This window comes from Chamaea fasciata, unplaced genomic scaffold, assembly GCF_029207755.1.
Source record: "Chamaea fasciata isolate MVZ Bird 193981 ecotype frontalis unplaced genomic scaffold, bChaFas1.0.hap1 SCAF_8, whole genome shotgun sequence".
NCBI lineage: Eukaryota > Metazoa > Chordata > Aves > Passeriformes > Sylviidae > Chamaea > Chamaea fasciata.
Genome location: NW_027094093.1, coordinates 33410960 through 33437473, shown reverse-complemented (window position 1 = coordinate 33437473; position 26514 = coordinate 33410960). Strand labels below are relative to the sequence as shown.

General features: G+C 43.2%; 1 protein-coding gene across 1 annotated transcript in view; it reads right to left on the bottom strand.

Annotated features, from left to right (window-relative positions):
- Nucleotides 1-5954: 5954 nt before the first annotated feature.
- Nucleotides 5955-26514, bottom strand: part of THSD7B (thrombospondin type 1 domain containing 7B) — a 241849-nt gene continuing 221289 nt past the window's right edge. The window contains exons 19-27 of the mRNA XM_066190387.1: nucleotides 26189-26306; nucleotides 19662-19807; nucleotides 14493-14652; nucleotides 13972-14145; nucleotides 13784-13879; nucleotides 12606-12688; nucleotides 11447-11639; nucleotides 8049-8136; nucleotides 5955-6315 (exon numbers count right to left, since the gene is read on the bottom strand). Coding sequence (XP_066046484.1) covers nucleotides 6234-6315; nucleotides 8049-8136; nucleotides 11447-11639; nucleotides 12606-12688; nucleotides 13784-13879; nucleotides 13972-14145; nucleotides 14493-14652; nucleotides 19662-19807; nucleotides 26189-26306 — 1140 coding nt within the window. The 3' untranslated portion in view covers nucleotides 5955-6233. The remainder of the gene's footprint in view (nucleotides 6316-8048; nucleotides 8137-11446; nucleotides 11640-12605; nucleotides 12689-13783; nucleotides 13880-13971; nucleotides 14146-14492; nucleotides 14653-19661; nucleotides 19808-26188; nucleotides 26307-26514) is intronic.

Below are 26514 nucleotides of genomic sequence, written 5' to 3'. Positions count from 1 at the left end.
CAGCTTTTCATCTCAATTCTGTCTTCAACAGGCTCCATCAGCTGCTTGAATTCAGTATATGAAGTGATATTTTCAGCCCATCTCAACTGGAGAAGCAGCAATCTCCTGATGCTTCCCAGCAATGAGAAACCTGCCTGAATGTCACTGCTGTCACCGCAGAGCGGGGCCGTCAGGCAGGGGGCACAGCTTATAGAGATGTATGTGTCTGATGCTCCTCTGCTGAGCCCATCAGGCACAGCCCCTTGCAATACAAACCAGAGCTGCGACTGGACTGAGTTATAAAAGCCCATTTTCTCTGCTCCAGGACTGTCAGACACCGGGAGATGAAGTGGTTTACCCAGTTAAAAAGGTGGTGTGGGGCCATTGGAGAAAACAAGAGATCTCTGTACATTGCTCTGGTTTGACCTGGCTCTGCTGTGACTCTCCCTGGCAGGCCCCTCAGCATCTTTGTCACTGGGAGGGATGGCTCAAACACAGTGTCAAGGGTTCAGCAAATGTCCTTCTTATATCTCTCAAAACAAACACTTCACTGGTGCTTCAGCTGCGCTACAACACCCGCAAGTCCTGTGTGGTGTATGTTGGAAAAAAAGTCCTCTGTCACAGTGCAATCCCTTCTCCAAAGTCCTACTTTCACTTGCTTGCAGAACAAGGCTTCTATTTCATCTGAGGAAAGATTTAAAACACCCACTATTAACAGGAAAAACACAGATGTCGACTGACACAAATTCTTTTCTCAAAGCACAGATTACCATAAACTGAATCTCTGTTGCAACCCATCAGTGAAACAACCCCAGATTTCCATCCTCAGGTACACCCCAAGTACTTCACTTAGATGAATTTGGATATACTTGGTGTACCCAGTGCACACAAGCCAAGAAGCTCAGCCCTCCCACTACAGAAGAGCAGTCACAGACAATGAATGTTTCTCAGGGAACGTTTGTGTCTTTCACTGGTCTGACCTGTCAATTGCTGGGATGTTCATCTAATCCAGTCACTGAGCTAAATTGACTTGTAATGTAGAAAGCAAACGCAAGTTGCGTAATTAAATCACTTAATTTGCCACATGAGGTGTTTCAGGATCAATGCACTCATATTCACAAAGCTCAGTGAAGGTGGAAAACTCCAAGGAGGCAGCAGATAACAACTGGTCTGATCATCTCTAAATGAAGTCAATAAGAAACGTTTGCTGACTTCAGATCAGATACATCTCCCTCTGCCACCTCAGTTATGGGTCTGCCTGATGCTACAACAGTGACAGAAAAGCGGCACTAACTGTATGTGAATTCCTGCTAATTCCTGAATTCTTGGGCTCCAGAGCAGTTACCAAAGGTTGTTTGCTATGGAGAGAGGAAATGTCACATCATTCCTTGGCCCAGTCCTGCTGGGAAATGGCAGCGTCCTGGAAACACCATTTCTGGGCTGCACTCATCTGCTCACACACTTCTCCAAGAAAAGCTACTTGAAGAGTGCTGACATGGAGTAGGAACCAAATTGCACCCAAAAATATAGAATTATGAATGCCATCTTCCTCATCTGCAAAATGAATGCTGGGTGCTCCACCCCATGCTGTTGAAAGATTCTTCACTGTTATGTCTGAGGAGTTTTTTCCAAATGTCACGTTGGCATGTGACAAGCCCAACACTCATAACATACAGGTGAACTTTCATGAAGCAGAGGAGAATAGTAACACTTTTTCTTATTGGAGGAAACCGAATCTGATTTTTTATTCCATCAAAACATCTCTTCACAGACAGAATAAATCCTGCAAATTGCTTTAACCTGTGTATCTGCCTACAGCCCATCATGATTGTAACAAAACATGTAATCAAAGCAAATGAGCATAATTACCAATGTCTGCAAATATGGGGGTTTAGGTTATTTTCTCAGACATTTCATATGTGACCATTTTACCACTGGTTTTCATTTAAAAACATGAATATACTCTATTAGATTGTGGGATGAAAGGGCACACATTAAAAATTCAGGCAGAAAGCATCCCATTGCTGTGATTACTGTTATAACTATTCATTCATATCCACTCTTCTCTCCCCAAATGTAAATATAACCAGATCACAAAGCGTGGCTAAGTAATAACCTCTCCCAAGGCAGAGCGGGGTCTCTTGCAATCAGATTTCACAGCAAGACACTTCCTTCTTTTCTACCAGGCAGGAACAAGGAATGATGTGCGTGGTTCCATTTATCCAGTGGCAGTTCATGCAAATGCCTCTGTTTTTTTACACTCACATTTCCAGCCCTGGTTATCCTGATGGGTCAAACAGATTTCTTTAAGGCAACCCCATATCTGTACAACTTCCTCAAGCAGTAACAACTCCCTGACATGTCCCAACCCGTCCATGCAGCTGCACCGGGAGGTGCTGGCAGGAAAGGACAGGAGGAATTACCTGGGACTTCCTTAATCTTGCACGTCTGACAGAGCAGGAGGCTCAGCCCATCAGGAGCATTAGGGATCAGGTCGTGTGACATCTCAATAGCTTAATGGCATGGCTGGTGGCACAAGTCATGTCAGCAGCTAAGTGACAGTGTAACAGAGTCACCTGCCAGGTTGTGTCTCCGGGAATCAAGGAGCACATCCACATGGATGGCACGTAACAGCCCGGGCTCAGATAGATCTTCACAAAGGTGATATAAATCAAGCTCCTGTCCAGGACAGGTGCATGTCACAGCTGTAAGATGTGGAAGTTCATTCATTTAAATTACATTTTAAACCAGACAGAACCATAATCTGTCCTGAGGCACGTTAATACATCAGGTAGCCTGATCCATCTTTCAGAAGGTCCTGAATGAGGTAATTTTTTTCTGCATTATAACCTCCCAGTTGAAAACAAGACTTAAAATTATATTTAAACTACATTTCTCCTTCCACTCACAAGTGCATCGATACTACATTTCCCCTTCCACTCACAAGTACAAATTACATTATGCATTTAGGAAAAATACAATTAGAGGGCTGGAGCGCCTCTGCTAGGAAGAAAGGCTACACCAAGAGTTGGGGTTGTTCAGACTGGAGAAGAAAAGGATCCAGGCAGACTTGGGAGTCCCTTCCAGTGTCTAAAGGGGCTCCAATGGAGCTGGAGAGGGACTTTGGACAGAGGCGTGGAGCGATAGGACAAGGGAGAGTGGCTTTGAAGAAGGTAAATTTAGACTCATTTTGGACAATGAAAGGAAGGAATTGACTCCAGTGCTCCCACAGGAAGCTGGGAATCCCCCCCAGCAGGATATCCAGGGCTCTTGCAAAGAGCCGTACCCTTGGTATCTAAGCGGCCGATTCCTGGTTTTGCACTGTGCTGCATTCTCAACCTCATGGACCCTGCAGGGCCACTGGCTCAATTTCACAGCTTAATTCAATCTCAAATTATCAAATACATGCAATTACCTCGTGACATTTGAATCACCATGCTGTCCAAGCTGGACGAAGAGCAGACACAGATTCCTATACGTGCCGGCAGACGGTGCACAGCCAGCAGCCGCTGCCTCCAACAGCAGCCCCACGAGCCTTCCCTGCTGCTTTACTTCACCAAGTGAAACAGGAGCACTCATTTCCCAATGGGCATTTCTGAACAATTCCCTAAAGGGCACCACTGAACTGCAACAGCTCTGCAGCAGATTTTGTCTTGTCCCCATGCACCAACCCCGTGCCCGCGGCTCCACAAGCAGCGCTCAGCCCCAGCGGGAACCGTGGTCAGTCCCTCTTGGCCAGAGGGTGCCCAAGTGGGGACACAGAGTGGGGAGAGGGGCACCAAACTGAACCACACCCCCAGATCCACCTCCTCAATGCGAACACACTTCGCAGTGTTGCACCTGGAGCTCCTCACCCTCCCCAGGATCTGCCATCTCCTGCACTGGACACGGAATCATTGAGCCACAGAAATGTTTGGGTCACAAGGGAACTGAACTCACAAGGGAACCCCTGCTGTGGGCAGGGACACCTCCCACTATCCCAGGCTTCCTCCAAACCCCATCCAGCCTGTCCTTGAACACTTCCAGAGGCAGCCACAGTTTCTCTGGACAACCTGTGGCAAGTCCTCACCACCCTGACAGGGAAGAATTTCTTCCTGATATCTCATCTAAAGCTGCCCTCTGTTTGAAGCCATTCCCCCTGGGAAGGCACTGGCAGGTGCTCTGAGGTCTCCCCAGAGCCTTCTCTTCATCACAGTTTGGATTGCAATTTACCCTGATGCTGAGGGCAATGACCACATGTTCCAGCTGTCATTTTTGCTATTATTACACCAATTTTCCCACTCCAATGCCTTGCTGAACAACATGCTTAATTGAGTTCATTCCTTCATTATTCAGAGAGTACCACTCTGCTGACATGGTATCCCACAGACAAAATATATTAAGATCTGTCAGTGTTGTTCCTAAAGGCGCCAGATCATTATTCCCCTTGTAATTCTTTCTCTGTAGATGTTACTCAATGGTTCACTACAGGGCACTGTTGAAAAAAGATTTAGGACCCCAATGTCACCAGGAAACACCGGATCCTGCTTTGTATTCCATAAACAGTTACAGCTCTAAGGTGGAAAGCAGGGCCAGAACATCTTCAGCCCCAAAAACATCTGAGACGATTTCTCCTCACAGTTCCATCAGCCTTTCTTTGTAATGAGGGAAGAGCAAACCACATTCCTGACCCTGCCTTAGTGGCACGATACCATCTCAATTCGATGCTGCAGGAGCAATGCTGGGTGGGTGGGATCCCGACCTAGGGAAGGAAACCTATCTACAGTTCCATCATTTTTTCAATAAAACCGTAACATTCAAACCACTTCACAAAGCTGTGAATAGCAACACGACAAGATGAGCGACGCCTTCTGCCCCAGCCAAACCCATCTGTTGTGATGACCCAGGTACCTCTGGATGGGGAAGGATCACACAGGTGCTGGGCTGGTAACAATTCTTCTTTTTCTCTTCTCATTACTGGAATAAGCAGCAGCACTGAGTTAAAAATAAGACCAAGGATTCTCCAGACCTGCAATTATTCTCTCGATTTGTACTTGTCTGTACTCTTTCTCCCACTAATCACTGCAGCACAAAATGATGCCAGAGGATTTTGAAATCCAAAGCCAATCTCAGACTCAGTAAATGACTAATAACACAAGTTGTTTACACACATTTAATTCAACATACCAGAAGCAATTTTCTCACTCTCTTTAGCATTTTATTTGCTTATAAATACAAGTCAATACCACAAGATGGCACTTTCTTACTTGCAACACACACTATTATAAACACTTACCCTCTTCAAATGTTCCCAGAATTTTACGACATGTAACTTCTCAGTGGTTCTGAAACATTTAAAAAAGCAAGACCTTCTACAAACTGCATTTGTGTTTGATGTATATTAAATGAGGTCCGGTAATTAAATTCAAAAAAAGGAATTTATAAATATTTCAGATAAGAAAATTTAAATACAAAAGCAGAGTTTGTTTTAATTAAACTGAATAACAATTTAAACTGGCCATAATGTATCTACATGGTTTAATTTAATTTAAAATCCTTTTTAAACAATCAAGTCCTCAAGCCATTCATCAAAACACCTATCTACTCAGCTCTTTAGAAAATATTCTTGGTTAAGAAACCACCTATGCTTTTTCACAACAATCCTTATTCTGTCCTGTAGGTGGAAATGAAGCAAAATCATATTCCAGACTAGAAAACAGGATAAGAAGGAAGAAACTTTAAAAAACCTGATAACTTCAGACACTTCAACTCATTCTTCCTTGCATTTCTCAAAATACATGATCTGGTTTTAAAGTCTTTGAACGAAATGTAAACACTAGAAAACTCATTGTTGAAGTATGTGAAGAATAAAGAACCCTGCACTAATATAGTGCATAATGATGCTGTGTCAATCTTGTCATTTACAGTAAATGTCACAATTTCCTTGGGATTGTCATGCCTTTTTTTTTAAACTAATTCCTTTTGATGTCTGTAGATTCTTTCTTTCTTTTTTTTTTTTTTTTTTGTTATTCCCATTGTTCAACAGGAAGGGATGTAGCTTCTGGTCTCTTCAGAAAAGTTGCACAAGATCCAAGTTTTTTGCCCCATTTATTTTTTTTTAATAAAGGGGTGGCAAAATTTTCAGCTTGCAATACTTCTGTTCTGCCCGGGATACTATACATCAGGAGATTCCTCAAAAAACTGAGAAGTCGGAGAGTTCCAAAAAAGAAAGCAGTTAAGGCAGTCGACGTCTACATTTGGATTTCTTGTTTATGTTACATATCAATGTCTCCATCATAGGCCAGGGTTAGAGGCTTCTGCTGTGGTGGAGGGCTTTGATGCTGCTTCGTTTTTTTGCTGCAAGAAAAGCATTTCACAAGACAAAATTACAAACTGGAACAAGCTCAGAAACATCATCAGCCCCCAAACTTCTATTTAAAAAAAAACAACTTTCCACATTCAGTGGCTACTGAATGCCGTAACTGGGTGGCACCACATGGCCCCTGTGGTGCTCTCAGGTGTGTGGTAAGGACACACAGCCTGCCAGGAAGGGGCAGCCAGCCGTGCTCCCCACCTGCAGAGGAAATAAAGCACATTCGTCTCCCGTCTCTTCTCACAGCTGACAAAACAAGGAACACCTCGCAGAAAAATTGGAACATGAGCTGTCTGGGAGTGGGATATTCTCGTTTTTCTTTGGCATGGTTTTGAAGCAACAATAATTATTATTGAGAAACGCATTTCCTCAGCAGCCTCCACATGATGGAGAAGTGTGTGATGTTATTTAAAAAATCCTCTGTATCCTCTGCTGTGAAGCCAAAGAGGAATGGAGCTACATGGCTTGGAAAATAAGCAGCTCCTAAGGTGTTATTTGAGCTTTTAACCTGAGAGAGAATGAGAGAAAGACTAAGAGAGTGAAAGGGAATAAACTGCTGGATGAAAGCGGGCAGTGATGCTGTCAGGCCTCAGCTGCGACTCTCTGGTTGCCTGCCCTGATTGCACAGGGTTTGGGCCAGCTTGCACCATGAATGTTTGTAAGTTCAGGCCAAATCCTTGGCAATTGCAGGACACCTGGATGCCTCCCACTTCTTCCCTTTCCGTCCTCCAGAGGTATCAGTGGCAGTGCCTTTCCAAACACCCAAAGCAGGGAGGGCAAGGTGAGCTGTCAGGCCGGGCTCACCTCCCCTGCCCATGCGAGGCTGCGCTGGAGGAGGGCTGACTCCCCTCACCCCCTGGAAAACCCAACAGCCCCTGGACTGAAGGGGCAGACCTGGTACCCTGTCCTTAACAATGGCTGGTGAGAGCAGCTTTAGACACGGGACGTGTTTTCAGCTGATCTATTCACTGCAAAAACCTATTTAGGGATTTTCTGAGCTGTAGCGAACAGCCAAAAAACCACAATTAATACCAAGAGACCCAATCTCCCATGAACTCTTTTGCCATCTCTGAATTCATTTATCTTTCTGGAATGCACAGCCCTGGCAGCAGCAAGCTCACAAGGTAATAATGCACTGAGTGAAAAATAATATCTTATGTTTATTTTAAAAGACCATTTCATCAGATGCCTCCTACTTCTTTTATTGTGGGAGATAAAAATTCCATAGCACCCTTTTCTCCCCCATTCATGATTTCACAGATCTCTATTGTATTCCCACATCAAACATCATTTTTCAACTGAATGTCCCTATTCTATTTAGTCCTTCCTTGAGCAGAAGCCAGCTCCTTGTTCCAATCACTCTCCTTGTCTTTCTTCAGTTTTACTTTATCTTTTTTTAAAGAATACAATAAAACCCCTTTCTAATCCCAGAAGAAGTCTGAACAAATATAAGGGCCTATTGATAACCAAAAATAATTCTTTCCCTGAATTGGCCACCAAACTTCTTCACAATAATGGCTGTTAACATTTACAGTTTGAAGAGTTTTAATTACTCTGAGGTAGGGGCCAAATGAAGGCACTTAGGTTGCTGAACCTCCATCCTTTCCTGAAGCCTTGAGCATTAAATTCCTGCAATGCAGTGTTGTGATGTATTTTGGGTTGTTTTAATAAAAGCAAACTAGCTTTTATTTAAGGACAGAAAACCTGCCATACTCACCACATCAGGTAGGATGTAAAAATCAGGAAAACGATGATGAAGAACCCTCCAGCTGATACTCCATATACCCATATCTTCAGTTTACCATCTGTTGGAGGACGAGGAAAAAGGACAGAGGTAGAAGAGAGAATAATAAAAAAACCTTTATTCTAAAATAAACAAAGTTTTTAGAGATCAATTAAAGAGAAATTAGTAGCATCATTGATGGGGAACACAGCAGGGACTGGCTGGGAGTAATTCATAAACCCCAGACTTTGGATAGCAAGGACGATTTCTGAAAAAAGCCCTCATTTTAAAGACAAATTTTTAATGGAAAGGGGCAGAGGCACAGGGTAGTTGGGGTACATTCCCTCCAGAGCCCAGTGGTTGCTCTGGCAGAGGCAGTTCAACGCTGAGCTGACCCAGACAGACACAGGCAACACCTGATGTGTTTAGCTGAGGGCTGAGAAGGGATGGGATTGTTCTCCATAAAGACCTGGGGGTGAGTTGGGGTAAACACCAGCAAACACAAGTGAAAAAGCTGCTTAGAACTGGGGAACACTTGGGCAACAAATGGGAATAAATTCAGCTTAGAATAAAAACAAGAATAGGCTTTGTAACAGTAAGAGGGATAAAGCTGGGAAAGAGCTTTCTGGTTGGGCCACAGGAGCAGCAGACAAAACTGGCTTCAAGACAAGGTAAGGCTGAGGATTGGGCTTTTTGGGCTGCAGTGACCCAGGAACCCCTCCACGCTCATGTGGGCTTGAGTCTGTTCAAATATTCCCTTGTCTCAGAACACTTCACTTGGACAGGTCCTTAATTACAAGCTTTGCATTAATAATAACAGCAATTTTTGAAAGATCAATATTTCTGTTCCTCACTCTGTTTCTGGCTGGACAGCTTTCCTTGTAGGGAGCAGCTTTGGTACTTTTCCACACAGCAGCAGTCTGAGCTGATTCACATCAACAGAGCTGCAAATACACACTGGAGGCAGGAACAGGAACCTGTGCTGTGCCCACAGACACGGTTTGACAGAGGCCATTTCAAATCCAGTCAAGTGAGAGGGACAATCACTGAGCCTGGTTTTCATTTTATGTTTGAATGACAAATTTTTTCAAAGGGAAACACATTTAATCAGATCCCATTCTTTCTCATTTTTCTTCCAGACTTTGTGGAAAAAACTGAGTACCTCTAAGATTTTTTTTCTGCTCCTCAAAACACTTGCAGACTATCTCCCACGTGAGAAGAGCTCTGCTCATCAGGCCTGGCTTGGTTTGTTTGAGTTATTTTGATGAAGTCTAGGTAGGAAATTTGTTGCCCTCTCAGATGGCCAAGAAATATTTAGCAATCCTGCAAAGGGACTGTCACAGCCCCATGAAGGCGTCACAGCATGTCTGCTATGAAGGCAGCTCTGCTCTCCATCCCCAGCAGAAAGGCACTGGACCATGCCATCTGACAATTTAAACAATGCTATTTAAGTTGCCTCTCAAGCTGAAGAAAGGTTTTCATACCTGAACTCTGGCCTCTCAGAGTGTGGTTAAGAGAGGAAAAACACAGCCTGATTTGAAATCAGTTCTGTGCACTCCTCTAGAGTGTTTAGAACAAAAATGTCAGCCTCATTAAATCAAAATAAAATTAGTGTTCCAAACAGCAAATGGGAAGGGAAACCAGAGATTAGCTGGAGAAGGCACAGGTACTTTCATTGACCAGCACAGTGTCAGGGACTGTGATGCTGCAGGGTGTTAAATGCCATCCATACAGGCAGCTCTCACCACAGACCTGCTGCCAGCAGCAGAATGGGGAGGTAACTCTGGTTCCCTGGTGCAGCCACTGCAAATCCTCAGACTACTGAGCCTGAGAGCCTCTTTGAGGGAGCAATTACACATTTTGTTGTGAAGTTACACAAAGGGGAGTGATTTGAAGAGCACCAGCCTTGAGCTGGGGTCTGAAGAGCACATACAGATTGAAGAGTTAACTGCAGGATGCCACAGGGTTGGTGATACACTTAGCACACAGGGAGCGCCTTTATTCCTTTCCCCTATATTGTTTCTATAACATTTCCGCCCTAAAATCAAGCAACACCATGTTCTGTAAAAGTGCCTCAGTCACTATTTCTGTTGCACACCTTGGGTGAGAGTTGGCTCACAGGTGCTGCACTGAGGTAATGCCCTCCAGAAACTTTTAGTGCTGCAGATTCAAATGCTGATGTAAAAAGAGAGAACTGCGGCATTCACCTACACCTCCCTCTCTTTTTCTAACCCCATGAAGGTACCAGCCAAAGAGATGACACCCAAGTAAGACAACCTACAGAGGGACAGGGATGTTGACAAAAAGGCAATTAACCCCAAACCTGTGACTCAAACTGCTGGTGAACTGCGTGGGTGAACTGGATGAAGGGTTTGATCAAAAAGCAGCCAACTTTAAAAGGCTTTGGACTGAGCACTATGAGCCCAGAGACTGTCAACGCAAAGGTTAACCACTGTCTGCAAATCAAATATGTAAATGTAACATTCAAAGTGTGATCACATATATCAGACAGAATTATGGCTCCCTGAATCCCCTAACAGAACCTTTCGCTGCATGTTTTCTAAAGTCTCGTGTTCATTAGGAACTAATTGCAAACAAATGCAGTGTCAGGTACCCGAAGAGGGGGAAGATCTGCACTGCCAATATTTTGTGATATGAGGAGAACAGATGTATTTCAGTAAAACCTGATGTGCCTGAAACATTTGCTTCCCATTTTTAAAGTCGTATTTGAATTTCAGAAACTTGTTTTGAATGAATTCATCTTCAAACCAACAGTCAAAATGGAAATCAGATATTAGAGCAATGGACCAGTCTGGGCACATGCAGTCTGAGGTTCCAGCTGGGAAGGATTTTATGCTGTGGAGGTCAAAGATCCACCTGAGATGAGCTGCTTGGGCACAGCAGCTTGTCTGCCTTTGAGGGACGCTTTTCATGTTGTAACTTCAACCTTCAAGACTAAACTGTAGACTTTCTGCCCTGTTCTTTTCATATATTTTTGAAATATGGCAAGAAACAACCAATGTTTTCTTTAATGAAATCTTAAGCACTTTCTGCTCTGAAACTTCTGAAGCGCTAGTGATCAATATCTTTCCTAGTCCAAACATATTACTTCTAGAAACATCATCAGATAATAGCTCTAAACACCCCCCCAAATCATACACTTTTGCAAAATATTATTGCTTCATTCTGTCTTTGCTATCTCTCAACATAAGAGATTGTGATTCCTCTGTACAGGCACAAAGGCATGAAAGACAGCTCATGAGCTGGAAACCGGGAGGTCGCTCTGCAGCTCCCAGACACAATCTCTGATGTTATCACCTACAAAGCTTGTACCCTTCTTCTACAGAAACCTCCTCAAGACAATCTATTCCGTTCATATTTAAGTTTTTCACCTGGATTAAAAGGTTGAATAGACCATCCTTTGAAAATGTCATGCATTTTGGAGTTGACAGGTTTATTTTTTCCGGCAATGGTCTTAACATCAGCTTTCTTATCTTCTAAACCCGGTACCTTCACGCAGTAATCCAGGAACCCATTTGATCTCATTACTTCTGTATATCCCCGCTCACAGCCGCAGACTCCTCTCTGGGAGATAAAAGGGAGTTCAGCATTAAACCAAACACTGCTCTCTCACAGAACAGTGCACACTGTAGGGAAAACCTGAACAAACTGCAAGGTGTAACCTGCGCATGCAAATTCACCACCACCAAACCAAATCAGCCAGGAACTGGTGCCTGCAAGCTCATTTCAGTTCAAAAATGCCCGAATATATTTGGGGAATTGGTTGAAAAAGAGACAGTAATTATAGAGAAGTCCAACATATAAACATTTTCATCCCAAAAGGCTTAACAACAGGAATCTGGGGCAAAGTCCTCTCGTCAGTAACTATTTTCCCACTGACCCTGCTGGGCAATAGAAAAGACAAACAAAAACCAATCCCCCTTCAGACCCAAACCCTCCTCACATGTTTCCACTCCAGTATTTCACAGGGGATCTAAAATGAAGCTTTCTTATGACCAAATATCCATTACTCTGGATCAGACTAAGCAGTTTTTTAAAGAGGTTTTTTAGAAGTCTGTATCTATTTTCTAAATAGATACTCAGTTTTCTGGATTTCTATTTTAAAATGACTTTTTAATATTGTTTTCCTTTGCTAATTGCCTTAAATCTATAATGTCTGTCTGCAGGTCTGATACTCCTGATCAGGTGACTGATGCTCCTTTCGCTCCTCTTTTACAGAAGTTTTAAACAGTCCCTTTTCTAAAGAACAGTCCAACAGCATTCAATTAAAATTAAACAAAGAGGTTTAATTTTAAAATTAAAACCAAAACTCCTCCACAGAACTAACCCAAACTTGCAACACCACATAAATACTCCATCACTCGTTTGTGCAGGTTTCCTTTCAGGATGAAATTCCCACAACATCCTCGAGGTGGTACCACGGACAAACTAAACTATTTTCTAGGTCCTGGAATGCAATCTAAGATGCAATCTAACTGATTAAATCTCGCAGAGTTGATTTCCCAGCCCTGTTCTTCAGCGAGCAGTTACCTGTGTGCAGTAGGAGAAGGGTTTTCTGCATGGCGGGCTGCAGTGCTGGACTTCGGCAGGTTTTGTCCGAAGAGGACACCCTCCTGGAAAAGAAAATACTGAGTGCTTTCAAGGGCATGCTTCAAAATGTTTTTGCCTTAGATCATCACAGTGTAAGAAGTGCTTGCCTGCTTATTTTATATAGTTAAATACTAGTCTATTAAGCACATTAGCATAATATCTGTAGGCATCGCATTAATTAATTTGCGTTAACAAGGCAGGGAATTATTATCATACCCATCTTGTTAATGAAGAACAGAGATATACAGATTTAAGCAATTTGCCACTGGCCACATAGGAAGTTGGGGACAGAATATGGAATTAGATGCAGATCTTCTGTGTCCTCATTAATGGCTTATCTACATAAAAAGACATAATCCACATAACGCCCTTGCCCATCCTCACTTGGGAAAGCCTGTGCTTCTATAGGAATAAAAACACGTTAATGAATTCTTAAATACTTGGCAACCTTTGCACATAAGACTTTTGTTATTATCCTAACCAGTCATTATAAATAGAACTAGACATGAACATCTGCATTTTCGTTTCTGCTCCCTCCTCATTTACCCTGTGCATATTGAAAGAGATCCCATGGTTATGCAGCCCTACTGCCTTTGTCAATCTCTCACGGAGCTTCAAAGTTCTGACCATGAATCTCCTTTTTCATCCTGTACAGGCAGAATTTGTAGGTCACGGCAACAGCAGGAATCTCACAGTTTGAGTGATTTGAGAGTCCTGTGTTTTGAAAAGCAGAGGAGGTACAGAAGATGGGGTCTCTTCCATGTGTGTGATGTTCTCTTCTGCTCTTCACAGCCACAGGAGGGTTGAACTGAGGACTGTGCAAGCCAGCCCAGCCCAGGCAGCCCTTTACTATGTGTGCACTCATTTCTTCCCATGACCATCCTGACACCAAGGGCAATTAGCCCAAATACTCCTGTGCAATGCATTTGTGATGTTGATCTGACAGCAAGGCTGCTGAGCTGACACCTGTCTTTCCTACACACAAAAAAAATCCAAACCGAAAATCTGGGAAGAGTGAAGAAGGATGCCCAACTCCCTCTGAGCAACGGATGCAGCAGCAGAAAAGCCTCTGTGGAGACATTTCATTCACAGGTCTGCCAGGCCATGTGGGGACATACCTGTGACATTCACTCCGTCCGAGCGCTGACACCACACCGTGCGCACGTTGTCCCGCCAAGGGCTGGTCTGCCACAGGTACTCGTAACACTTCCCTCCTGCAACAACATCAACACCAGTTACCCTTCACCTTGCAGCAAACCCAGAACAAATTCCTGCAGGGCAGGAAGCAGCGCTGTGGCCAAGCTACCTGAGCAAGGCCGAGTCTCCACGTCCTGTCCGGAGCAGCCGTCCCGGTTCTCTGCAGACGGCACCAGGAAGGCCCTGGACCGAGACTGGCGCCCGCTTGTCTCAAAGCTCCTGCCACTGATGCAGGTGAGCTCACAGGAGCTCCACTCTGACCACTCTGTCAGGTGGCAGTCGCCTGCACGTTGAAACAAGAAATGACAGCTTTTCAAAAAAAATTAGCCTTCAAGGATAAGGATAAGGTTAACCGAAGCATACAACAGCTTTAATAGTGAAATATTCCTAGGATATCTCTCAGTTGTACACAATATTTGGATTTTCTGCTTCATGGGGTATCTCATTTTCTCAAAAAACAAAGGAAGACTTTCTCAGGTGGTCTAGAAACAGCAGACTGAGCATTTACCTGATCTGCTGAAGCACAGATTTGTACTACAAGGCCTGACAGTACTCAGAACTACGGGAGCATGTCCACCTCAGACAGCTACCACAGGCAGAAAATTCACTGTGACCTTCCAAAGTCTTTACCTGGGCAAGGCACAGAGCAGGGTAACTGCAGCACACTTTCTTTTGATGGTAGCTCACCACATAATGCATTTTCCACTGGTTTGGATGCAGCAAAAACTGATGCATCATGCACTACACACGTGAGGTTGCGGACTTGCAATCCATCTCCACACTGTCCACCCTATGGGATGATGAAAGAGAACAGAGGCACACATCAACGTCATTAGGAAATGACACAAGAAACACAGTTGATTCTGTATGAAAAGTCTTCAAAGATACCAATTTGGTCTGCGACAGTATCCCCAGTTATGACAGGACAGATGGAGATCTCCCCTGTACACCTCTCTACAGAAGATCAGAGGCAGGGCAAGGCCACACGTGAAACTGTGTCATTATCAAAGGTGTGGAAGAGGACACATTCATAAGGGATTAATACCACCTTTGAGGTCTGCCTTTCATGCCTTTTACTCAATTAATGAATTTACTGATTCTTAATTAATGCCATGTTAGCTGAGCACAGACATTTTGGGCTCCTCTTAAGAAGCCAAGAGCAGGGCTTGCCCATAAGGAACAGACATTTCTTCTACCCTCCTTTGATGATAGCTCAAGAAGAGCACTCACATGATTTAAACCCCACAACAGCAAAAATCCTTACTGCACTGTGGGCTGTGTCATGTTCTAAAAGGAATGACCAGATCTGGACAGAGATCACCAATTCATGTCACACAGTCTACCAAAACACCAACCCAAGTCAGCCATCACCTGGCAGCACTAAATCCCATTTGAACAAGAAAAGAGAGGCTCCATCTGAGCCACTCCATGCTCATCATCCCAGTCCTGAAATACCCAGGCATACACCAAACTACTGAAGATGACATCCTTTAGTGGAAAATCAATATTCCTTGGCTAAAGTTATGATCAAGGGCTGAGGATGCTCTGAGAGAGGAAGCACTGAGGCTATTTCTAGAGGGTGCAATTGTTTCATTCTCATCAGATGAAGAGCTGAGATGCTGCTGAGGTGCCTCATGTCTGCATGATGCCACATGAATGTGCGCCTGAAGCCTCGTGGAAACAGCATTTTAGAAAAGTTCAGTAAACAAAACTCAAGAAGAAGGAAGAAACATTGCCTTTATATAACCAAGGGAAAAGCTCCTTCGGATTTCTTGGCAGTGGATTCTTTTAAAATAATGGACTTCATCTGCAGAACAGAATGGCTCCTACCGAGTGCATTCATCCAGCAGCAGGTTTGCTAGCAGGAATCTCAAGGATGCCTCTCCTGCACACACCTGGCAGCTTTTGCATTCTCTCCTTCCCTTCTGCTGCAGATCCACAATAAAATGGAAGTAAGAGCATAAATAGCTAGATTTAGAGCAGCTGCTATTCTAAAGCATCTTAAAGAAGTGTAGATTTACTATATGCAGCCAGATTCCAAGTTTTTAACACAGTGTTTCACTTTAGTCAGTGTGTAACTTGCTGTTCTAAATTACTGTTTCACTGCTGAAACTTCTGTTGTGGTCTGAGATTAATGGTGTGTGAAAAACTCGTGCAGCTGTCCACTGGGTTTGAGTGCTTGGAAATGGCTGGTGGGAACAGAAGATGAAGGGAGGATATTCTTGGGGGAAATGGGCACTGATCAAACTGCAGTATTTCCAGTTCCAAGTGACTCAAAGAATGACTAAATGACTGGAGAAGACAAGAAGAGTTTTCAAAAGTGTACTTCTTCTACAAAGAGTATATAATTATTTATATACATATCAATATATAAATAATAAGAAGAATATTGAGAAATAAATAAGTCAAAACAACATTTTTTTCAGAACAGTTTCCACTATAAAAGGCCACAGGCAACACTTCATTTTTTTATCACACTACATTAGAGCTACATTCCTATTTTCTAATGTCTAGAATAAAATTTAAAAAACCCAAAAAAACCCCAAAGCAAACAGACCAAAAATTTAAGAATTTTTGAAACAATCCCAAAGAGGAAGATTTGCTCTTTCACAGTGGCTTCCACTTTCTTTCAAGACCAGCAATGAGTTTTTACAATCAATTGAACACACTGAAAATGTCACTCTGTCACTTACAGTAGGAGACGCTTTTTGGCATATTTGAAAAGGTCTTAAGCAATGCAGGAGCACAGCATTAACTTCCTTATCTTCAAAATTATTCATGTCCCAAAAAATTATACATTTGAAGATCTAATTAACAGGTGTGGAACCAGAGGAAGTTTGTGCCAGCAATGGCACACCAAGGGTGCAGGGAATAGCTGCTAATCAGAGGAGCACTGCCAAGGAAACCATCACATATTCAAAACTCGGGGGATCAATTCCTCGTTGTAAATGCTCTTCTTTGGAAGGTGTGATCCTCTGAGGTTTGCTGAGAACCAGGATTCGCCTCTTGAGTCATGATCTCCTTGCTGGAAATATGTGGGAATTTGACTTCCACAAGGGATTCCTGCCATCTGTCTGCAAAAATTCCCATGCTGACCCTACTGAGGATGCAGAACCCATGCTGGGTTTCCTAAATACAGGATGTTTGTGCCCCTCCCCTAGCACCTGCATGGGGCCTCCACCTCTCACCCTGCTCACCCTGATGGGAAAATAAGGAGAAGGTTTAAGTCTCCTGTGTTGGACAGTCAGGAATCTCTGGAATTCAGTAACACTAATGTAAGGCAGCATCTCCACGAGCCTTCCCTCACATCGTATCTAGTACTTCCCACTTCCCTCCTCTAATAAGACAGGAGGTAACAGCCCTAATGAGACGCTTCACCCAGATGTGCCTTCAAGAAAAGTTCTCCCTTCTTGGCTTTTACTGGGGTTTGTGTGTTCACAATTATTTCAGGTAAAGAGTTGATTGGGCAATGCCTTCACAGGTTGATGAGCATTTAATCAGGTAAAAGTCTCTCTAATGAGGGAGTGTTGCGTGATCACATTTAAGGGAGTGCCTTTAAAACTGTTAGAAAGGAAAGGTTCTTAGTCTTTTTAGGAATGTCAGCCAGCTCGTGTTTGACAATGCCTGGCTATTCCACTTATATTCCCTTAATGGAAAAAATTATGAACAATGTCAGATATTGCTAATTTTTTTTTCTTTTTTTTAAGCTCATCAGGGTAAACCACTTCAACTGTAGGAGGAAAATGATTAATGTCCTGGAACCCTTTAAAATTGGATGCACTGACCAGTTCCTGAGTTCTGCACCCCTCTGAATGCAGGGGAAATGCACCATGCTGCCACAGGTGTGCCTGGGATGTGTGCAAATACTTGGGGAGCAACACGCTGATTTCCGCACCGTGACAATCAGCAACACAGAACACTTAGCAGGCTCTATTCCTAACCACGAAGACACCTCTAATTATTCACATGAAGTCAATTTAGCATAAAACAGTCCTCCTACAACTAGGATTTGCAGTCTCAGTTATAATACGAGGAAAAAATATTTTAGCCTTATAATTAATTGTCCCATTTCTATTATTACAGGAAGACACTCTCACACTATGCATTCTGGCCTTACCATAGGAAGCTTTACCTTATTTCACAAAGCATCCTCGAACACAGGACTTCTGAAAGCTTTCTTTAGAACGCAGGCTTAAGCTTCTTTTCCGGTAAAGCACAGGAATAAATCACTCTGTATTTATGAACTACATTTAATTCCTAAGCACCTCATTAAAGAGAAGTGAACATGAATAGAATGGCTTCTCTCCAAAACAAAGCAAAGGGGAGAGAAACTGCTCCATGGTAATTGAAGGAGAGAAGCAGGCTCTAACTCACTGAATGCAGGGATGGTATCTGGGTTACAGAACGCTGTGATTACTCGCTCTGAGCTGAAATTTAGCTGGGTTTGGGATGGGCACACTTTAATCTGCACAATGTGTTATTTATCTGGAGTAAGCCATGGCCTTAATTCAGCTTCCCTACTAATTGTTCTAGCAGCTGTGTTAGCTCCTATGGTTGAAGGTCTCTTCCCTGATGTTTAACAGAATCTGCTTATGTTAGCTGGATAAAGTATCAGCCTGATGCTATAATTTTGTTCTTTTTATGTTATACATATGTTGTACACATTTTATACATGCTGAGTACAGCATATACAAGGACCACATTCACATCACTAGTTGCAATGAGTTGTTGACTAGAGAAAATATAAATGTACTTCTGTTTCTCTGATCTTGGACTGTCACAATCTAGATTTCATTTGTGAAAATTCTGGCTATTTGTTGTGCCACTCACATATTCACTACACATCCCTCCACCACAATGAGAAACCACGTGGGTATTGAAGGCACTGGCAGAGCAGAAATCACAAGGGATGAGTGTCTTTATGTGCATTATTGGCTTCAATCTCCTACATGATATGATGTGGAGAAGGATCTGGCACAGGTCTTGTCCCCTGGGACCAGACAGGGCTCGTTTCCACCACACTTCTACCTCCATCTCACCAAAGTCAGATTTAAGGAGACTGATAAACCTCACTGTGAAAGATTCACCTCTGCTTAAACTAGGTTACCAACTAATACGTTTTAATATTGGAAATGTGATCTAACAGATAAGGAGAGAAGAAAAAGCACAGAGGGGAAGAAAAAGTCAATTCAAGCTTGATGGAAGTCACTGCCAGTGAAAAAATGATGGCCTCAGTGCTGAGCAAAGGTGGCAGGCGTAAGGACAGCACATGGGAACTGAATCCAGACATTTTCAGATCATTAAAAAGATAGCCAGGGTAAGGAGAAAGTAGAAACCAGCCCTACATACAATAACTCACACTATTGTACCGGAGACCTGGGGGGGAAGACCTGCTATACAGTCCTTCAAAAAAACAGGAAATAAAAAAAGATTTAAAAAGGCTAAGCTGCCTTGCTATCTAGTGTATCTATTTTCTTGTTAGAGATATTTTATGTAATTATATCATAGGTCACCATGACTATGCCCAGTCAAACACATTCACTCCATAAATCCCCACAGTAATTCTATGAGCTCACAGTACCTGAACCCGTATCACTTGTTATGAATGGCTGCTGATAGCTGGAAGATGAGGGGCAGGGGTTCCCTGCTCCTGAACTTCCCCCTCTTCCCTCCAGACCTCCCCCAGCCCCAGAGACACCTCCAGCCCACCACCAGCAATTAATCCCACAACGTGATGATGGATTTTGCCGTTGACCCCAGGCACAGGGGAAGCTCTGGAGAGGCTGGAGAAAGCCCTACCTGGAGGGTGCAGGGAGACCAGGGCCCCAGCTGCCAGCTGTAGCAGGGCTTCACAGGGCAGCTCCTGTGCTGAGTGAGCTGCTCCGGGCAGGGCCTGCCCTCGCCCGCCGCCCGCAGCACCACGGAGCGCCCACGCACCATCTGGCCTAGGACACACAGCACACAGCCCGGCAGAGAGGCAGCCAGAGAGAGAAAGAAAGAAAGAAAGAAAAAGAAAGACAGGTTTTGTAATTTATCGGCATTCCCAGCTCATTTCCCAGAGCTAAAATCTGTTTAAAAAAGCAATTAATTGGGAAGACTGTTTGGATAATAGGGATGCGATTGCTAAGTCTAAGAAATGCAGTCGCTAATATTTTCAAGCACACTGTTTAAACATGGTTTTGTATGTTTTCCAAATATAGTATTTGTTTATGCAACACATTTAAATACTTGACTAGATCCTGATTATTAAATATGACAGGAAAATAATTCCTATGGCAGAAGCATTTCTACCATTACACATTCAATATGTTTCCAGAGATTTTTAACAAATGAAATTTTCTTTTTATGAGCAATTATGTGGACCTAATTTGAAAACTGCAAACACTGTAGTGGTTATTACCGTCCATAACCACTTCTACCATTTCCATTAAAAACCTATTTATTATTGGTGAAAACTTCTTCAGCCACTGAATGGAAAAAGCAATTATGGTACTACTTTTGAACTAATAAAACTGAATATATTCATTAAAGTTACAGCAATTCCATTTCTGCCTCCTCTGCTGTCCATTTATGTCCAGGAATGTTTTCACTCAAAATGTTTCAATTAGAATTCCATCTCCAATTAAAAAAGGAAAGTGGAAAAGAAAAAGCCCTTATGCAGTGGGATGCAGAAGATTGTGCTGGGGATAAAATTTCTGCTCTGTCTTTCAGTATGTGTAGACTTGAGTTACAAACTGAAAGGTCTGGGCAGTAAGGGCAGACAAATACAACAAGGCAGAGGCGAGCGGTAATTGCTAACCTAGTGCAAAGGAAGAGATAAGGTGTTGTGGTGGAGCTCTCCCTTTTGGATCACCGCCCTTCAGCAGCTTTCGTGAGCAGAGGGGAGTCTGGTGGGGGAGCAAACACCCTGCAAAACAGAGAGGCTGCAATACCCAGCCAGATCCCTCTCCCAGCTATTTATGCACACGATTTTTAATTAAGGATACTGCAGGTGTAAGGCACATCTCTGATATCTGTCATCACGACTATCCATAGAGCAAGGTTTCCAAAAACATTTTAGCAAATAAAAACTAAAAGCAGACACACCTGGAAAAGGCACTGATGGAAACCTTAGCAAGCTCTCTTACCTTTTTTACCTTTATTTCTGACCCACTGAATTCCATTTTTAAACCCATTAAAACCAATTTTAAGACTTCTTCCTTTTCCAGTTTTAATCCCTAGACCTGGGGAGTTTGTAACAGAGGTGATGATAAAAGCTGCCCCCCACATGACTGTGCATTCAGCCATCACAGAATCAGATACATTGGGAGGTGGAAAAACTCCTGCCAGCTGAGAGGAAAGGAAGAAGAAAAGGAAAAAGAAAAGGAAAAAGGAAAGAAAAAATGAAAGGAGAAGGAAGAGAGGGATGGGAGAGGAGAGGACGGGAAAGGGGAAGGGGAAGGGGAAGGGAAAGGGAAAGGGAAAGTCTTGTGGTTCACTCGGAGATCAGAGCAAGGGAAGAGAAATCTCCCAGCCGGCTGTTGGATGAACCCCACAACAGCTCTCCCCAGCCCAACTGGTCAAAATTAGTTGCTCCTCCGTCTCCAGCCAGAGACCAAATTTGTCTTAATGCTGAGTGCTGAGTATTGGTGAGCAGGAGAAAAGGCTCTTTGGGAAACAGTGGGAAGCCTGTGGCTGCAGGGCTCTGGGGCACTCTGCCAGGCACCAGCTCCCTGCATGGAGCTAAGGGAAAGGAGATCTCCTAAGGTTAAAAGATCCAATTTCATTAGCGGGGACTTGAAAGCCTGAAGCATTCATCAAGCTGTTTTAATTAACTAAATAATTTCCTTTCGTACACTCTGTTTAACATGTTTCTAGCAATATGCAAATGGGAAGATCATTGAACAGAAAGAGGAATTAACAACCTTTCTTTTCATTTTGGTTTCTTACAGTTGGTTATCCAAACTATTGAAACTCACTACATTCCCAGTGGTCAGCTGGGGCTTGACTCAGTCTATCACTTTCTTTTAACATGGTGAATGATTAACTGAAGAAAGAAATTTTACTGAAACTTTTCTTTGCACAATGATTGCAGTGAGTTTCTTAAGGCTCTAATTTTTTATTTTTTTTTTACTCCAAAAACATTATCTAGGTAATCGATTACCACTCAAGTACCAGAAAAACTCCATTTTTTATTTTTAAATACCTTGTCTTTCACTGCCTATGCAGACCAGAATCTCACTGCATCTGAAATTAATTTGTTTCCAGTACAAACTCTAGAAGAGTTAAAGCAATCCTAGTTATTTCTTTAATTTTCCTTTGAATTGTTCTCTAATTTCCCAATGAATTGGCCACTTCTCTGATTACTCTGCTCTGCAATGTTATATGATACAAAAATCAGAACATAAATTGTGCTGAAATTAAAAATACACATTTCTTCATATCCTCAAATCAGTTTTGAAAGGGAAAAAACAAAAGAGGCCAGTCTTGTTAATGCTGGTCACTTAAAATTCTGTTTTGTGTCAGCAGCAAGAACTGCAGCTCAGGAATATAGGATTATATTTTCAAATCAAAAGAGGAGGATTTTTTTAACTCCCCAAAAATTCTTGCCATTACTTGCACTTTATCCCCACAAAGTGATGTGCCAGAGCTGAAACCAAGAAGATTCAAATTCCTGCTACATTTCACCCCAGTCACAATGACCAACATGTTGTAACCAGTCTAGTGAGTTTGAGAGAGCATTAAAAAACAGCTCTACCAAGGAACCACAAGACCAGAGCAGGGATCAAGTTATTTAAATAAGTCCTGGAGGCAAGGTTAGGTCCAGTCACAAGCAAGTGGGACAGGTGATAAATAGGGCTTTTCATCCCCTTCGCACTGCCAGTTCCTCCAGCAGCACTGGGACATCCCCAGGAACATCTCCCCCTGTCAGACTGCAGCTTGCCAAGTTTGAGTAGCGGGAGAGAAAGCATCACATGGAGTTCTTCACAAGGCAACACCAAAAATGTCTTCCCAAACTGGTGATAATCCAGGGAAGAATACCACCACTGAATTTTTCCATCGTGTGCACCCTTGTGTCCCTTCACTTCTATCGCACAGGTCATTCTGGTGTTGGGATTTACATCTCCACAGCTCACTATGGTCCCTGGGGGTCTGAGGATTGAGTAAGGTACAGCAACATGTTCAGCCCTGGTAAATCCTGTCCTTTATCTGATGAAGTCAGCGTTGTAAATGGCAAAGCACAGCTGTAGGTGGTTTTATAGAATTTAGCACTCCTGTTAGAGAACTTGGGAGAAGCCATGTGGGATTGGAAAACGTTTATGTAGAAAAATTCAGCGTCCTCATGTATTCATTTGCCTTAACAAAGGAAATTCAATTTGCTGGGGATTATCCTTACCAAGCATCTTTCCTGTAACTTTGATTCAGGCCACAGAAGCATCATCCATTAAAGCAGCTCTACACATCTTTTCATGGCAGTACAGAACTGATATAAGGAACCCTTATATATAACCCAGTGTCAGCCTAAAGCCCCATTCAGCATCCTGAGCAAACTCTGCCCAGAACTACAGCTTCAACAGGCAAACATCAGTTACACATCTCCACAGGCTCAACACAGGCAGGAAGGAGAGATCTGCTTTATTCATCACCATCCATAAAAATCAATATATTCGCCTTTGGCTGCTGTGTACCAGAGCTGTGTTAGATGCCAGTGCCACATGTAGAGCAGCACCACTTCATGTTTAAATGCATTATTCCATAAAATAAAACCTGAGTAAAGGTACCACCCATTAAAATATATCACATCAAACTGTTACTGGAAGAGAAGGACAGAATAAAATTGTTAGCAACAATGCTTGAATAAAAAACCAGATGAAAACACACATCCAGCAACACTAAATTTTGACCTGAATTATATTTAAATTATGTTTCTCTTTGAAGTCCTTCATGGGGCTTCTGCAGGCCCTTCATACACTCTCCAAAAAAATCCAGAAAAGCAAAATATTGTTGTGAGCTGATCCAGTAATGCTGCCTTTGACTTGCTGTTAATTATTTCTGCACACCGAGCACCTAAGCCCTGCATTTTAGCTGTACCAAACAGTGGGCATTATTGCCTGGCAAAGGGAAGCAGTTAGGAGTGTTTACTACAGCCAATTCCCACAGCTTATTTATTGTCCTCCTGTGTTTTTTCCTATCTAACTTGAGGCTTCATCCTACTCCCATGAATGCCCATGAGAAAGTCAGGGTGACTTCAGAGGTGTCACAGTCCATGACCCTCCTGGCTGGAAACCCTCGCTGTGTTCCTCTGAAGCACCACCTGTAGATGAGTGCACAAGTCAAGTCTTCTCTGTCATTGCCATCATGCAGGAGTATTTACAATCCACTGGCACTCAGTGAAGCAGTTGAAGTGACACTGTTTGTGCTGCTGGAAGCACACAAGGGCCACTGCCACAGGACTGGTGCCAAGGTCTCTCCACCAGGGATGTTTGGTGCCACAGTGGCTCCAGGCTTCTGAGCTGATACAGCAAAAGTCAGATCAGGACTGAGGCTGCAGGAAAATAAACCGTGTGCTTGGAACAACCTGGAGGCAGAATACTTTCATTTCACTGATGATCCTGCCTTGGCATGAGGTTCAGAAAGCTCTTGGGTCCCTGCAAAGTTGTTCAAGTGGTTCAGAGAAGGATTGAGCAAAACTTGGCTTCTTTACGACACAGTTTGTAAGACAGTTTCCCCAGCCGCTTAGCTGACGTAGGTTCACAGAAGAGTATCTGCAGCTTTTAAATCCATGTTAAGAAACAGCAGCAGTACAGTGGCCTGTACAAGACAGCTCTCCAGCCAGCAGTACAGCAGAATTATGATCTTTGAGGATCAGAGATGACCCATAAACCGAGCTGAGCTTGGGTTTGACTGTGTGGTTCAAGCAGCCCCAGTGAGGGTTGGCACCAAAAGCCAGGACGCTCACTGGAAAGTCATTTTCAGCAAGGCACAAATGTTTCCAGCTTTCCTCTGATTTAGGACATCAAGTGACTCCTTGTACTCATTGGCAGCTCGTTATAAAGTCTTTGGAATTTGCACAAGCATTTTAGGATCCAAATACAAGACACACCTTCACTCCAGGACCTCTTTCTGCAAACTATGCAATATAAGAGTTCAGGATGAAAAAACCTTCAGGTACTGTATAGGGTGAGCTGCTCCTTGAGCATGCTAAAAGCCATAAAAACATTACAACCTGCTTTTGCACTACACTCTGTTTAACTTAGTAAGTGATTGAACACTCAAAAAATTAAATTAAGTTTATTCAGCAACACAAGCATTAGCACTCCAAAATGGATTTTAAAGAAAAAAAAATTTGGAATTAATAGTTCTCCCAGTGTGTTGTTGTTAAAACACTGTCCATGAATTATTCATTTCTGTAAAGAAAGCACTACTTCACAAACGGGCTAAAAGCTCAGCAAAGAAAGAACAGCACTAATCCAAATATTAAGCTTTTTCTGTAACATGCTTTGATCTCTGGAATCCATCTGAAGGAATCATTTTATGGAAGTTAAGAGCTTTTTCCTTTTGACCTTAAGTGAATTTGATTCAAATATACATTATGGCTTTTGAATCTTAAAGACCATTAGTTGTACATCTAATGCACATCAGAAGCCTGGGAAATAAAGTCCCAAGCTTATTGAGAATAAAACCTTCAATGCATTTCATCATGTCAATACTCAAAGGGTATTTTAAATCACGTAAGTTGAAAAAGGTCCTAATCCTTTCACTTTTTGTACGCTGGTGAGTACTATTGGTTACAGAACTTGCTGAAGTTACTGGGGTCACATAAGTGTTAAGGGACCTGTGGATACAAAATGGAGATAGAGGCATACACTAAATGATGAAAAATAGTCTTTGTGTGTTTTCTTCAATGGGATACAATTACTTGGCAAAAAATTACTTCACCAGAGAATTTGTATTTATTTATTAATCTCTTCAGAATCTTGTAACACTCCCAAACCCTTTGCTAGCTTTACATACTCCCCATCTCTGGGGTGAACAGTAGCTGTGACTGAATTCTGAGAGTTTGAATTAATTAAAAAATAATCTTCCAGACATCTGACTACTCGTTCCCTCAGTTGCATTTTTCACTTCAGAGTACTTTGAAAACAGCCTGCTTTGCTCTAATCACCCACCACCTTAGGACCTCCAGAGAGTCCAAAACCACCTCTGAAGGATTGGGGTGTTGTTCGAGGCTATCCCTGAGCTCTGTACCCCTACTCAGGGACTGCCTGAGCCCACCTGGGACTGTGGGTGCAGTCTGTGCTGCATTTCTGAGGTGTGGGGGGTCAGGAGAGCAGGCAGGGACTCACCGCCGGCGCCACACGTGTGGGAGCACTGCGACCAGGCTGACCACGGGGAGAGCTGGCAGTCCACGGCACACCCCACCACGCACCGGCTGCTCGTGGGCACGGGCTTCTCCAGGTGCAGCTGTGACAGGGAAACACAGGCATCAGCTTCCCCAGGCCCCAGCCGCCTCCTGCCACAGCCAAGAACCCAAACAGGAGCTGGCAGCAACTCTGTGGGGCACCAGCATGGTGTTTACGGGGAGCTCTCCTGAGGGTGCAGTGGATGAATGCGGTGTCAGTGTTGAAAGCATCCCTTCAGTGTTTGGGTCTCATTCCAAAATCTAGGAATC